At 59.4% G+C, this 14227-nt stretch overlaps 2 protein-coding genes across 3 annotated transcripts; both read right to left on the bottom strand.

The window, feature by feature from the left end:
- Nucleotides 1-8: 8 nt before the first annotated feature.
- On the bottom strand, nucleotides 9-4909 carry AMT (aminomethyltransferase). 2 transcript variants are annotated; one of them, XM_059664734.1, is made up of 9 exons: nucleotides 4519-4909; nucleotides 4262-4429; nucleotides 3712-3792; nucleotides 2551-2682; nucleotides 2132-2210; nucleotides 1708-1853; nucleotides 1455-1635; nucleotides 992-1147; nucleotides 9-897 (listed from the first exon to the last, which is right to left on the bottom strand). In XM_059664734.1, the coding sequence occupies exons 1-9, from the start codon at nucleotides 4606-4608 to the stop codon at nucleotides 719-721; spliced, it is 1212 nt and encodes a 403-aa protein (XP_059520717.1). In that variant the 5' UTR covers nucleotides 4609-4909; the 3' UTR covers nucleotides 9-718. The 2 variants fall into 2 exon arrangements, with proteins under 2 accessions (XP_059520717.1, XP_059520716.1); XM_059664733.1 differs by having other exon boundaries at nucleotides 1716-1853.
- A 151-nt stretch (nucleotides 4910-5060) lies between these two features.
- NICN1 (nicolin 1, tubulin polyglutamylase complex subunit) lies at nucleotides 5061-9236 on the bottom strand. Its single transcript, XM_059664735.1, has 6 exons — nucleotides 9009-9236; nucleotides 7650-7826; nucleotides 7297-7410; nucleotides 6843-6914; nucleotides 6424-6528; nucleotides 5061-6341 (listed from the first exon to the last, which is right to left on the bottom strand). Exons 1-6 carry the CDS (start codon nucleotides 9138-9140, stop codon nucleotides 6300-6302), a joined length of 642 nt encoding a protein of 213 aa, XP_059520718.1. The 5' UTR covers nucleotides 9141-9236; the 3' UTR covers nucleotides 5061-6299.
- Nucleotides 9237-14227: the final 4991 nt, after the last annotated feature.

The following is a 14227-nucleotide window of genomic DNA, read 5'->3' as shown; positions in this document are numbered from 1 at the left end:
AGCTAGACTCTGGCAGGAAGAAGGAAGCTCGTTTATTTTTTAGGAGTCAGTGGCCTCCAGTAACGGGCCACAGGGGCACAGGTCAGGCCAGGGGAAGGCAAGCCCAGGAGGAGGCCCAGCCTGCCCCACAGCGGCCCTGGGCTCAGAACAGTGGTGAGCCTGGCTGGCTTGCCGCTGGGCAGCAGGCTGGGCCAACTTGTGCCCCTCAGCCACCCCCGACTTTGCACACGGGCGCAGCAGCCCTCCTGAGCCAAGCCTCCGGGTCAGGAATCAGAGCTGCGCAGGGAGAGGCAGCGGTTTGCATTCATGGGAAGTAAACCAGAGCGGGTGGCTGGCACTGCCCAAGGTCACGCCCTTGGAAGTGTGAGAACCGTGTGAGGTAGGCTGGGCAGCTCGATCCTCCCAAAGGTGAGCCTTTGAGGCACAGGCAGCACCCGGCAGAGAGGAAATGCGGGGACTGATGCTGCTCAGCCCTCAGCGGGTGAGAGCGGGCCCGCGGGAGCGTGGGCAGAAACGACATTGGTGAGCAGGTCCGTCACTAAGAAATCGGTCTTGAAATTGAAGTGGCACAGGGTGAGGGTACAGGTGGTGTGTCCCGCCCAGAACCAGACAACCAGAACCAGCCTATACCCTCGCCACCTCCCACGTGTCCTGCCTCAGCTTCCTGACCGGCCCTTGTAGAAGGCCCTCCCGTGGGGGGCCCCGCCCCCAGCCACCCTCACTTCAGGGTGTAGTAGTTTGTGGGCACGAAGGGCATCTTGCTGACCACAGCCACCTGCTGCTGCCGCCGCACCTGCACCAGGAGCGGGGTGCCCGGCCGGCTGTACTCGGAGGGCACGTAGCCCATCGCCACGTTCCTCTTCAGGCAGGGCGAGGGGCAGCCGCTGGTCACGGCGCCTGTGGGCAGAGACCGCGTGTCAGCCCCACCCGACAGGCCGGTGTCCCACCTCCCGGGGAAGGGACAGGAGCTCCAGCCGCCCGGCCCACCTACCAATCACGGTGCCCTCCGCGCTCAGGATGGGGCTGTGAGGCCGCATCGGCGCCCCCTCGCACGTCAGCCCCACGCGCCGCCGCTGCACCTTGCCCTGCAGCTGGGGAACGATGACTGCGGCCCCGGGAAAGTCCATGGCGGCCCGGCGCCGCCGCCCTGCAGCGGGACACCGGCCTCAGCACGAGGCCCTTCGCTGGGGCCCCAGGGGCTTTGTTCCCCCCCTGCCGTGTGGTCAGCCAGCCCCCGCCACTGCCCTGGTCCTAGAGGCCACGCTGGCCCGCTCAGCCTGCCAAGCGCGGGGCCCGGGCGGCTAACGGGTGCAGCCACGGTGGCCCCTTCAGGGGATGAGGCTCGGGGAGGCGGTCACTGGCTGCAGGCTGCCCGCTGGGAGTGGCCCCAGGCTGGCTGGTCTCTTCCGGCCACGGCAGCCTCAGGGCCCCAGCCCCGGAGCCGGCCCGCTCACCCAGCGTCCAGCCGAGGCTGCCTTCCACGGGCGTGGTGTGCTCGTCGATGTCGCTCCCGTAGAGGCAGAGGCCGGCCTCCAGGCGCAGGCTGTCCCGGGCCGCCAGCCCTGCCAGCTTCACCTCGGGGTTTCCCAGCAGAGCTGTGGCCAGGCGGACCGCCCCCGCCACTGGCACTGAGATCTGCGTGGACACCAGGGGGCCGTGGGTGTTGGCCCGAGTCCACCGCTGCCCTGCCCCCACTCCCTAACCCACCTCCACACCATCCTCTCCGGTGTAGCCACAGCGGGTCACGCGGCAGCTGGGCACGCCAAACACCTCCATCACGGCACTGGTCATGAAGGGCAGCTTCCTCAGGTCGTCCGCCACGCCGGCCTGGAGCACCCGGGCCGCAGTGGGGCCTGGGCCCAGGGAGCCAGTGACTAAGCGGCCAGGCCCCAGCGCCCCCAAAGCTGGACGGCAGCCCTTGCCCGGGGCCGGACGAGCCCTGAGCACGGTCTCCACTGCAGGTGGAAGATGTCCTGCCCGTAGCCCCCTAGCCCTGGGCTGGCGGGGGGGCACGCACCCAGCTTAGCGCACGCACTCGTCCCACACGGCCCACACCTCCCCCGCTACGGCCTCTGCTGGCAGCCCAGGAAGCCAGGAGGCAAAGGTCATGCCAGCCCCGCTGGCTGCTCACCTTGCAGGGCGAGCAGGGCATTGTCCACCACCTCCAGGCCCACGTCGCTGCCCCTGCTCTGCAGCTCCCTGACCTTGTCCTGCCGGGAAGACGGAGCACCACGTCGGCTTCCAGGGCCGTTTCCCGGCACCGCCAAGCTCTCACCGCACAAGGTTGTGTGAGTGGCAGGGGTGACCCACGCCCGGTCTGCGGGCTCTAACACCAGCTCCGGCCTCCATCCTCACCAGAGCGTGCCCACCTAGGGGCCGGCTCGGCTCCCCTCCCACCGCCCACTGACACCTGGCGTGCTCCAGGGAGGGCACGCTCTGGCCTCTGCCCATTCCCTCAGAGGTACTGACTGAGCCCCTGGTCCCTGCCAGGTCTGCCCTGGGCAGCTCTGTGAACAAGGGAGACGGGGCACCTAGAACCCAGGGCTGTACCTGCATGAGGGCCAGGTCCTTGTCCCGGCAGCCAGCGTTGGACACCACGTACAGGTGTCCCTCCGAGGTGTTGGTCACAATCAAGTCATCCAAGATGCCCCCGGCCTCATTGGTGAACAGCGACAGGGTCCCCTAGCACCAGAGTGGAGCCACCTTGCATCAGGTCCGGAAGGCCAGTGTCAAGTGTGAGACACACCCGGGCCCACTCATCCCCACAAATTCATGAACCCTCAGCACAGGGCAGGGTGTGTGCAAGGAGCAAGGCTGGGTCACCCGGGCCGCTGCCCAAGCCCAGGTGGTTTTGTTTGTTTGTTGTTAATCCTCATGGAGGGTATTTTCCCACTGATTTTTAGAGAGAGCGGAAGGGAGAGGGAAGAAAGAGAGAAACACCGATTGGTTGCCTCCCACACACACCCCGACAAGGGATGAGGATCGAGCCTGCAACTTAGGTACATGTCCTTGACCGGAATTGAACCCGGGACCCTTCAGTCCGTGGGCCAACACTCTACCCACTGAGCCCAACCTGCCAGGGTGAGCCCAGGGTGTTTGATCCTCATGCTCTGAGAACATTTCCACTCCTTCCTCACCTTGGGGGACCTCCCTGAACTGGTAGGCCTCTGCACCCCTACCCACTCAGTACTGAGAGCCCCATCTCACACTTAATCCGTGCTACCTGGGACTTGCTGCCCTATCCCACCCAGAAAGCCTTCAAGTCCATCCTGATGACCTCCCGGGCTCCACGGCAGCGACGCCCCGAAATGCTGAGGCTGCCGCGGCCCGCATGGGGGGGAAGGGGGAGAGTCATGCGGGACCTTGTTAAACGCAGGCTCTGCCAGAAGGCCCTCGCGGGACTGAGTGGACCCCTCGCGAGCCCCTCGGTGACGGAGGCTGTGGTTCAGGGACTGCACTTGAACGGTGAGGTGAGGGGTTAGGCGCACAGGTCACAGAACAGGACCTGAGCCTGGGTTTCTGGCCTCCCAGCCTGATGTGGGGAGGACAGGGCGGGACAGGCCCATCTCTGAGAGGGTTGGACATGACTCAGGGGCTCCATCCCCCAAGATCGCAAAGCTGTGTCTGACCCCCACTGCGCCCTGAGCCCCAGGTGAGGACGTGCTGCCTGGTGACCAAGAACGCCCACTGAGCAGGACCAGAGGGGCCCACCTGGTTTGGCCTCAGCTCTGCGATATCTCCCACCACCAGACTCTCCATCAGCTTCACCCGGTCACGACCATGTATCTTGGTCTGAGAAAAAAATCAAAAGCCTCAGGACAAAGTTGGGAAGCCCCCTGGCCAAGGAGCGTCCCCCGTGCTGCCCAGGGCCAGCCCAACCCGCCCAAGTGCCCTGTTGTGGTTCTGCAGGTGGCAAAGTCCCCCACATCTGATTCCCCCAGATAGAGGAGGGGGTGCCATGGGGAGGGCCCAGCACCTTCCTCAAATACCCCCTTTCCCTTCCCAAACCAATACTGGGGGCAGTGGCTAAAAACGGGGCCAGCCGGGAAAGCCCAGGGCTTCCAGGCCCCCCACTGGGCGGGGCGGGCTGCCGAGGCCAGAGAGGCGCCCATCCGGAGGCCCCCCGAGTTGATTTCCCGTCGGGGACACCGGAGGCCTCCAGCCCTTGTGAGGGCGGCCCTGGACCCAGTTCCCAGCACAGCCCGGTGGCGGCGGAGGAGGCGCTGCGGGCGGGGGCGTCCCGGGCCGGCGCCCAGCTCACCTGCAGCATGTGGGACACGTCAAAGAGCGAGCAGTGGCGGCGGGTGTGCAGGTGGGAGTGGACGTGGCTGTCCCGGTACTGCACCGGCAGCCGCCAGCCCGCGAAGGCCACCAGCTTCCCGCCGTGGGCGAGATGGAAGTCATAGAGCGGCGTCCGGCGGAGCGCATCCTGCGGGGCGGCCGGCTCAGTCCCGCACGCCCGCCCCAGCCCCGGGCCCCTCCAGCCCGCCCTCCCTGCGCCCCGCAACCCCATCCCACCTGCGTGCCGCTGAGCCCACGGCCGGGCACCAGGGAGAGCGCCTGCCCGCGGAAGCCCAGATGGGCCGCCGCGCTCGCTGCCCGCTGCATCGTGGCCTGGACCGCGGTCAGGGACGCTGGGAGATGTAGTCTGGCCCCTGGCCAGGCCCGTCTCTCCCCACAAAGGGGATCGGAAGGGGGGTGGGCAGCCCCGAAGGCAGGCGGGGCTTCAGCGCACCCGGTACAGTGAGTCCCAGCGGCAGAAAAACAGCCCCGGGCGCTTCCACCAGCCTCGGGCGGGTGGGAGGTGCTGGCCAGTTAAGCTGCTCGGACTGAGCCAGGGGCCAGGCCTCCCCCTGCTGACTGCCCAGCCCCCAGGGGTCAAAGTTCAGACAAAGGGCTGAGAGGCTTGAATGGCATGTTGCGGACAGCAGAGACTAAGGTCAAGGGAGAGGAGGGGGAGAAGTGGAGAGGACACAGGAGGGGAGCCAGGGCACCACGGGAACCTGGCCACATGGGGGTCTCCAGCTCCCCGCTGGGCACACACGGGCGGGCAGCAGGCATGCATTCCACAGTGTTTATTGATCTTGCTGCACACTGGGCCCGGTGCTGCGGGACCTGCCTCATTCGCAAAAGCTGAGTAGAGCTAAGTCAATGGAGCTGAGGGGCCACCGGTAAAAACCCTGCCAGTGAGAGAAGGTGCCACCAGGCAGCTGACCTTCCCCGGAAGCTGTTGAGCCACACAAACACCTCCTTTTCCAGGTCCAACACTTGCCCTGTTGCCTCCTACAGCCACCAGGGCAAAGCCAGAACACACACACACTGTACACACACACACCAGGGCAAAGCCAACAAACACACACACACACACACACACACACACACACACACAGCAGCTGCCTTACTCAGCACTGGCCGGGGGGTTGCCGAGAGCCTCAGCCCCGGCCTTTTAGGGTCCCAGTGAGAACCCTGGCCGGGTCCACCTCCCACCATGAGCCCGTCACACGGGTATGACTTGGAAGGAGGCAGCTGGGAGACGGGACAAGGACGTACTTGGGCTGGGTCAGATGGCAAGCAGGTCCTAGGGCTCATCCTCAGGCCCCGGCCTTGCCACGGGCTCCTGCTCAGGCCAGGTGGGCAGACCCACTTGAACACACATCCAAGAGCCGGCTCAGAGACCAGGGTTCCTGCGGCCCCGGGCGCCAGCTCCGCTCCCAGGCAGGCAGCAGGTGTTCGGACAGGAACTGCCTCTTTGTGGGCGCGACACGAAGGGAAGGAAGGCCACTAGGGCTCCTGCTTCTCCCTGGGGCTTCCGGCCTGAGTGCCATGCAGAGCATTTGAGGTCCTGCTTCCTGGCATGTGGTCAGTTTGGCTTAAATAAACTAAAAAATTCTTGTAAAAAATAGAGTGCCGTGGCGACAGCAGCCGCCCAAGGGTGGACTGGGCCGGTGTGAGGAGGGCGCCCGGCCCACCGCGCTCAGGGCGGGGAGCAGCAGAGGCAGCAGTGTGCGTGTCGGCAGGAGGGGCCCCGGCCCGCAGGGGTTCTTAGTAAGTGGAAGTGGAGTGTCGTGAGGGCGGGGAAAGGAGTTTCGGGTCGCAGTCAGGTGAGGACAGAGTGTCCCCCACACCAAGCGCTCATGCTGAAGCGGCGCCGTGAGCCCCAAGAATCTCGACTCTGGACGTGGCCCAGGCAGCAGGGCATGCAGGCAGCACTCGGAATGCAGGGAGAGCACTTCGGCCTCTGGCGGCCCAGAGCGGGCCCGGGCGGGCACAGGGCCAACGTCTCGGGGAAGAGCCACGGCTCAAGTGTAGGAGAGCAAGTTCAGGTCGTAGCAGCCATCCACCTGCAACACAGACGGCCATCAGATCGGACCCTGGCCGGCTCCGGGCCCCGGGGGCCGGGCAGAGGGCAGCGCGGTCACTCACATCGAAGCGGCCGATCCTCCTGGAGGTGCGACTGGCCCGGACCATCTCTGTCAGCGCCCACATCTGCTGCACCTCCGAGGACACCCTGCTGGGGTCCGGCAGGCCCTGCTCCAGAAAAGGGGTCAGTGGCCAGGGGTCTCCCCCAGCAGTGCCTTAGAGCTCCGGAGAGGCCAGGCTGGGCAACAGGGCCCTCCAGAGGAGACAGTCACCTTCCCAGCCGGCTTGTGGAATATGAGGTTGGGGCCTGACGTGCAACCCCACACGGAGAGACGTCAAATCCCATGGAGCCCCAGGAGGAAGGTCGGGAAGGTAGCACAGGGTGACCGGGGCCCCAGGTCCAGCCCCAGGTTCCTGCAGGGCGGGCCCACCTGGACATGAGAGCTATTCGCGCGTGGCTCTTACCCGGGGTGAGGGCTTACCTCCAGGAGGGGAGCGGGCTGCTCACAGGGCGCTGGGTGGGAAAGCCACTTGGGAAAGGTCATGGAGGGGCTCTGCAAAGCAAAGAGGGAGGAAGAGGGGGAGAGTCCTGGGACCAGTTCCCAAGGTCCTGGGAGCCTTGAACACTGAGCAAACCCTGCTCGGGGTCCACAAAGGCCCAAAGGGCAGTCAGACTCCCTGAGAGCCTCTGAAGGAGGCCCCAGCAACACAAGGAACAGAAGTGTCTCCGGCTCTGAAAGAGATGGCTGGCCCCAAAGACCAGGGGATATGGGGGCACAGCGTCCCTCTCATGCGCTTCCAACGTTCCCACCTGGCTAACTTCCATGAAGGCCTCCCTCCGGGTCTCATCATCTTGACCCCCTACTCCCACCCCACCCCCGGCTCTGCCAGCCACACTTGGGAAAGGGCCGGCCACCAGCTGAGCGAATCCCTTACCTTTGCTCCCTGCTGGTAGACCTGCAGCTCCTCCACTGTGAACGACAGCCACAGGGGCGACGGCTGCCGCAGAATCAGGCGCAGCTCCAGCACTCTAGCCACGTCGCACAGCATCTGACACACACACAAGCCCCCACCAGCCCCAGCTCACTACCCAGGAGCCTCCCAAGGGGCAGGGAGCCAAGCTGCTGCCCCCCAGGCCTTCGGGAAAGAAAGAACAGTGGTCCCTCCAAGGCACTTCCCAAAGAGCCACAGCCCAGGACAGCCCTGCCCCCCAGTATCCTAGCCCAGTATCTCAGGCCCCCAGCGAGCCCTCATCTGGGCTGCCCTGGCCATGCCCTGCCCCAGCTGACCTGGTGCGTGGACAGCGACACATACTCCTGAGCTCCCTCCTCGCTGTGTGGGTCAGGCATCAGGCAGTAGTCCCGCAGGCAGGTCGCCCACTTGGCCTGTGTGTGTATCGAGCTGTACTGGCGGACACGGATGCTCAGAAAGGCTGTGTAGTAATTCTTAAACGTAATCTCCTGCAACTGCAACACACGCACCACCCACCGTGACAAATCAGGCACAGGCCCAGGGCCTGAGAGAGGCTCAAAGGCACCACCGCCTGCCTCCTCCCCTTGGGAATATACTCCGCTTCCAATCTGATAAGCATCCGTTGAGGCTCAGTTTCAACAGCCTAAATGCGGAGGTCACATAAACCACAACCGCAGATCTTGCCACACCCAGGATGCTGCCAGGGGTCGGAGCCCTCACTCTGGAGGAGGCACAACATGTACACGTGAGGCCTGAAGGGGAGCAGTTCACCCAGTGCTCCCAGAAAGGTAGAGGATGTAAACAAGTAGGATGTCTGGCTGCAGCAGCTCTCATCACTAGACACTCATCGGAATCACCCCAGGAGGTTTAAAAACATGTGCATCTAGGGTACAGGCTCCAGCCAGACCTACCGCATCAGCACTTCGCAGCTCATACCTCAGGAACAGCTTGGGGGAGAGCCACACTCCACTGGACAGAGTGCACGGGGCTGAGAGGTAGGCAGGCACAGACACCAAGCGGCCCTGAGGGCCAGGCCATCAGAAAGCGGATTTTAGCCCGGCCGGCGTGACACATGCCCGGGTTGTGGGCTCCTATCCGAATGTGGGGTGTGCAGGAGGCAGCCGATCAACGGTTCTCTCCCACCATTGATGTTTCCATCTCTCGCTCCCTCTCCCTTCCTCTCTGAAATCAATAAAAATATATGTTAGAAAAAGAAAAAGAAAACGGACTTTGTCCTCCAAGTTGAAGGCCTGGGGTGTCCGGTCCCTGTGCCAGCTGATGTGGAAGTGCAGCGGGAGCCACTGGGGAGGTCCCGATGAGCAGACTGTAGGCATGCGCAGGCGGCAGGTTTGGGGGAACTCATTGTCTACTGACTCCCAGGACAAAATGCCCTCACCTGTACTGGGCTCACAACTGTACTTCCAACACCTCGCCTACTACCTCGGCCCTTCCCCGCCAGCGCTGTCCTGGACGTGGGGAGAGATGACGCAGAGAACTGCACAGGAAGCTGCCTTCTAGTAAGTGTGTTAACTGAAGGAATGAATAAATGGTTAACTGATGCGCCAGGGCGAGGCCAGCGCCAAGCTTCGTGTAACCGATCCAACGCCGGGGACACGCCCGAGTTCCCAGGTCAGTCCCGCCCAGGAACCACGGTCTCGCCCAAGGGGCCGGCTCACCTCGAAGGGTGCGGCGTTGGGGAAGGTGACATCGATGACCAGCACGCCGGGCCGGCCCTGGGAGGTGCGCACATCGCCCACTTGCAGCGCCACGGTGCCTTTCACGTGGCAGGGCACCAACACGCGGGACATGGTGCCAGCTGTGCGGAGCCAGCACAACCGCCGATCCCAGCCTGGGACCTCTGGTCCTTCCCGGCATCCCCAGCCCAGTCTCAAGGACTACAACTCCCGGCAGGCCTCGCGCTCGGCCAGCCCAGCCAATCAGCAATGCTCAGGGCAGGCGGGGCGTCGGAAGTGCGCGAGAACGCTGCGCGAGAGCCACCCGGGACCCTGCCTAGAAACAGGGCCGGCGGCTTTGTCACCAAACCGTCTGCACCCGTCGGCGTCCTGACCCCTTCCTGTTCCTGCTTCTGTGCCCGGGAGGCGGGGGTGGGGGGGTGGGGGGTGGGGGGGTGGGGGAGTCGTCAGTTAAAGCCTGTAAGCGTGTAAGCCATGAGCACGAATGATCAAAAGAGCATGGCCGACATTAATTGCAAAAATAGATATAAATCCCACCTTTACTTGTTATATTTTTTTCCTATTAATTTTGTAGAGAAGGTGGAAGGGAGGGAGGAAGGAGGAGAGAGAAACATGGATGTGAGAGAGGCACATCCATTAGTTGCCTCCAGCACGCATGGAACCTGCAACCCAGGCATGTGCCCTTGAACCGGAATCGAACCCGGGACCCTTCAGTCCACAGGCCGACACCCTGTCCACTGAGCCAAACTAGCCAGGGCTCTTTTTTGTCCTTGGTTTAGGGAAGATAGGATTTACTAGGTGGCTGCAAACTGCTCGTTTCCCGATTACACTTTCCCTGGAATTTTCCTAGCTTCTTACTGTTCTACAACGTAAAGACCTATTACACAACCCTCGTGATGAAGACAGAGGGCTATTGGGTGTGATGCAGAGATACAACAGGATACAGAACCCAGAAGCAGAATCGTGAACAGACCGGCATTTGGTCAATAACAAAGGCAGCACTTCAGAGAAACATGAAGTGGGATGCCTGTGTGGGAGGAACACTTCCTCCCACCCGTCTAGGTTCTTCAGCTGGTCTAACAGTCAAATGAACATAAAACACTTTCACAGGAGAAAACGAATTTTCGAACAAATATTTTCTGTTCATCTAAATTTAGAAAAAGACAGGAACTCACAATGCTCACTTCCACCAGACCGCACAGGCAGCGAGGCCCAGGAGACGGGTAAGAATTCCTTCTTGGCGTAACCGGTTTGGCTCAGTGGATAGAGCGTCGGCCTGTGGACTGAAAGGTTCCCGGGTTCGATTCCAGTCAATGGCATGTACCTTGGTTGCAGGCACATCCCCAGTAGGAGGTGTGCAGGAGGGAGCTGATGGATGTTTCTCTCTCATTGATGTTTCTGACTCTCTATCCCTCTCCCTTCCTCTCTGTAAAAAAATCAATAAAATATATTTTAAAAAAAAGAATTCCTTCTGCAGTGCTTGTTCCCGGTCCCAGGGTCTCTCAGCAGCCCCAGAGCAGCGGTGCCCAGACAGGGGTCTCCCAGCTGGCTCACCACAGCCCTAGGGGAGACACACTTTAGGAAAAATACACTATGAACACATCAGATTAACAGCCCAGACGGAAAGGACACTCCCCTGCACGACACCAACAATGTAATACAGCTCATCAAAAACAAACAAACAGACGAAAAGGCCTGGGGAGAACAAGTTTTCCCTTCTTCCCTTCTGGGTTGCTCTCTGGCTGCCTAATCTTTTCATTTGTTGCAGCTGGCAGGAAGGGAACCAGGTGTCACTTAGCTATTTGTTTTCTATTTTATGGGATTTTTTTGGTTCTTCAATTCCTCCATTTATTTATTTATTTATTTATTTATTTTTTTAAAAAATATATTTTATTGATTTTTTACAGAGAGGAAGGGAGAGAGACAGAGAGTAAGAAACATCGATCAGCCGCCTCCTGCACATCCCCCACTGGGGATGTGCCCGCAACCCAGGTACATGCCCTTGACCGGAATCGAACCTGGGACCCTTGAGTCCGCAGGCCGACGCTCTATCCACTGAGCCAAACCGGTCCCGGCTATTTATTTATTTTTGACTAAATTCATTGGGGTGACATTGGGCAAGTCCCCCTATCGGCCTTTTTGTATTTAGCTGCTTTTTTCCCTGTGCCACTTTGATTTCCTCTGAGGTCTAGTTGGCAGCCATCCGCACAGTCAGGACAGTAGCGCCACCTGCTGGGAAGTGGAGAGTCGCCCGCTCATAAGAACAGGTTCCCAGATTCAAGGCTGGGGGGACTGGCCCGGGAGGGAGGTGGGCTCTGGGTACCTGCAATGACGTTCCTTACCTGATCCTTGGACCCTCAACTTCCCCAAGGTTTTTCCCAGACCGCATCTCCTAGTATTACCAAGGCAACGATTGTATCAAGAGTCCCATCAATGATCAAAAACAAGTCCTGGCCGGCGTGGACTTGGTTGGAGTCCTGTGCACTGGGAGGCTGTGGGTTCCGTTCCTGGTCAGGGCACTAACCTAGGCTGTGGGTTTGATCTCCAGTTGGGGTGTGTACAGGAGACAACTCATCAATGTCTCTGTCACATTTATATTTCTCTCTCTCTCTCTTTTTAAAAATATATTTTTATTGCCCTAACCGGTTTGGCTCAGTGGATAGAGCTTCGGCCTGCGGACTGAAGGGTCCCAGGTTCGATTCCGGTCAAGGGCATGGACCTTGGCTGCAGGCACATCCCCAGTAGGGGGTGTGCAGGAGGCAGCTGATCGATGTTTCTCTCTCATTGATGTTTCTAACTCTCTATCCCTCTCCCTTCCTCTCTGTAAAAAATCAATATAATATATTAAATATATATATATTTTTAATTGATTTCACAGAGGAAGGAAGAGGGAGAGAGAGATAGAAGCATCAATGATGAGAGAGAATCATTGATCAGCTGCGTCCTGCACACCCCTCACTGGGGATCAAGTCCACAACCAGGGCATGTGCCCTTGACTGGAATCAAGCCTGGGACCCTTCAGTCCACAGGCCAAGGCTCTATCCAGTGAGCCAAACCACCTAGGGCTATATTTCTCTCTCTTCCTCCCTCTTTAAAATCAATTTTAAAAAGTAAAATTAAAAAAAAACACAAAACAACGAGACCATGCCAGGCTCCCTTTTGCATGGTCCACACACACCTGGATTTTGGAAACAACTGCGTGAAAGTCTCCTTCAAGCCAGTCCTCTGCCCAGTCCTATATAAATAAATAAATAAATACGTTCTAAAGTTCTTTGTTGTTGAAAGTTTGTCTCCCCTCCCCCCATTGACCTCTCCCCTCCCGCTCCCGCCCCCCAGCATATGCCCCCATCCCCTCTTGTTTTCATGGCTCAAGCTCATATGCAAGTCCTTTTGTTGATCTCTTATTAAATTGCACATTAAAAGGGAATTAATTAGAGGGAATATTTTAATATTGCTATTTGCCCTTTCTCTATAATAGAAGTGTCAGAGATGAAAGAAAATTAATAAAATGTATATGAAAATCTCCCTTCCGTCAGAGTCTGGGGCGCACCGTGGGACCCAGAGTCAAGTCCCTGTCCACCCACATGCACCTCGAAATCATGCGAGACCCAGATCTGGCCGGCCCTATGTGGAGAGCGGCTACAGTGTTTGGACAGGTTCAAGCCTCGGACTAATGAGAGGGCCCAGTCCTCTCAGGGCCACGTGCAAGTCCCAGCTTGGAGGGCAGAGCCCTCCCAGCACAATTACAGTTGTAAGCTTGAACCTATGGTCTGAACATATGGCCCCACGTGTCTGAGTGATGTGGGCCTGATAGAGTTCAGGTGCATGTAGTTCAGTAGGATTGAGGTCCACGAGAACGTTGTAAACATCTTGACCACACCCTTACTTTGCCTCGTGGAATCTGCTATAAAATAAGGACTCGGCTTCTAGTCCGTGGCGCTGTCTCTCCATCCGGGAGCAATGTCCCACCCAGACCCAGGTTTCTTCTCTTGTCTGTCTTTTCTCCATCCTTCACCGCCCCCCTCAGGGTCACTGAACCAGGCTGAGCGGGTGCAGCACATAAGGTGCCCTGGGGCTGAGTATGCCATGGCCATGCCGGCTCGCCACAGCCCCACCCCATCAAGCCCCGCCAGGCGGGGGGTGCGACCTCAGGTCCCCCAGCCCCAGCGTGATGATCATTTGCATATTAGCTCTTTATTATATAGGATTTAGCCAGTTCACTTTGTGAAAGGCTTCCTCGAGCAAACACAAGTTCTTTTCTCCTCTCCTACTGTGAGTTCAAAATTGCTTGTTGGCAACAGGAGGAAGCATGAGGTGACTAACAAGGCCAGGCTCTGCCTAGAGGTGGCCACACGGGCAGCTTACCAAATGCGTGGAAGAGGGATTCAGTTTCCAGATGAACCAGATGGGCTCTGGCTGGTTTGGCTCAGTGGATAGAGGGTTGGCCTGCGGACTGAAAGGTCCCGGGTATGAGATTCAGGCAGGGCCCAGAAGTATGGGCATGATCTCACCTTGTGCTGTACTCAGCCCAGAGCCTGTACATAGCAGGTGCTCACTAGATGGGGTGAGTGACTGATACAGCCCATTAAAAAACACCGCCAACCCAGCCGAAGCCGGTTTGGCTCAGTGGATAGAGCGTCGGCCTGCGGACTGAGGGGTCCCGGGTTCGGTTCTGGTCGGGGGCACGTGCCTGGGTTGCGGGCACATCCCCGGTGGGGGATGTGCGGGAGGCGGCTGATCGGTGGTTCTCTTTCATCGATGTTTCTGACTCTCTATCTCTCTCCCTTCCTCTCTGTAAAAAATCAATAAAATATATCAAACAAACAAACAAACAAACAAAAAAACCCCGCCAGCCCGGCTCAGTGGCTGAGTGTCAGCCTATGAACCAGGAAATCAGGGTTTGATTCCCGGTCAGGGCACATGCCCCGTTGTGGGCTCGATCCCCTGTAGAGGGCGTGCAGGAGGCAGCCAGTCAATTATTCTTTCTCATCCTGGATGTTTCTATCTCTCCCTTCCTCTCTGAAATCAATAAAAAAATATATATTAAAAATAAATTAAAAATAATAATTTATAAAAAGACACGAGGAGGTATGTTTATGGATATGTATGTAAGTCCAAACCCAGAGGTTCCAAAGCTCCCTGAGGCCCCCGTTGGCAGCCAGACTCCTGGGGAGACGCAGAAGGCAGGGGGCAGCAGATCC

The sequence above is a fragment of the Myotis daubentonii genome, chromosome 14 (assembly GCF_963259705.1).
Source record: "Myotis daubentonii chromosome 14, mMyoDau2.1, whole genome shotgun sequence".
Classification (NCBI taxonomy): domain Eukaryota; kingdom Metazoa; phylum Chordata; class Mammalia; order Chiroptera; family Vespertilionidae; genus Myotis; species Myotis daubentonii.
The sequence above is the reverse complement of the archived record's forward strand: the minus strand, read 5'-3'. Positions and strand labels throughout refer to the sequence as shown.

Coding starts and splice junctions, on each gene's coding strand:
- AMT (XM_059664733.1), bottom strand. CDS start 4,608: ATGCAGCGGGCAGCGAGCGCGGCGGCCCATCTGGGCTTCCGCGGGCAG. Junction 1,854..2,131: donor TGCCCTGCTCGCCCTGCAAG/GTGAGCAGCCAG, acceptor CCCTGGGCCCAG/GCCCCACTGCGGCCCGGGTG. Junction 1,636..1,715: donor TGGCTACACCGGAGAGGATG/GTGTGGAGGTGG, acceptor GTGTCCACGCAG/ATCTCAGTGCCAGTGGCGGG.
- NICN1 (XM_059664735.1), bottom strand. CDS start 9,140: ATGTCCCGCGTGTTGGTGCCCTGCCACGTGAAAGGCACCGTGGCGCTG. Junction 7,411..7,649: donor TGTCGCTGTCCACGCACCAG/GTCAGCTGGGGC, acceptor TGTGTGTGTCAG/ATGCTGTGCGACGTGGCTAG. Junction 6,342..6,423: donor GGAGGATCGGCCGCTTCGAT/GTGAGTGACCGC, acceptor TCTGTGTTGCAG/GTGGATGGCTGCTACGACCT.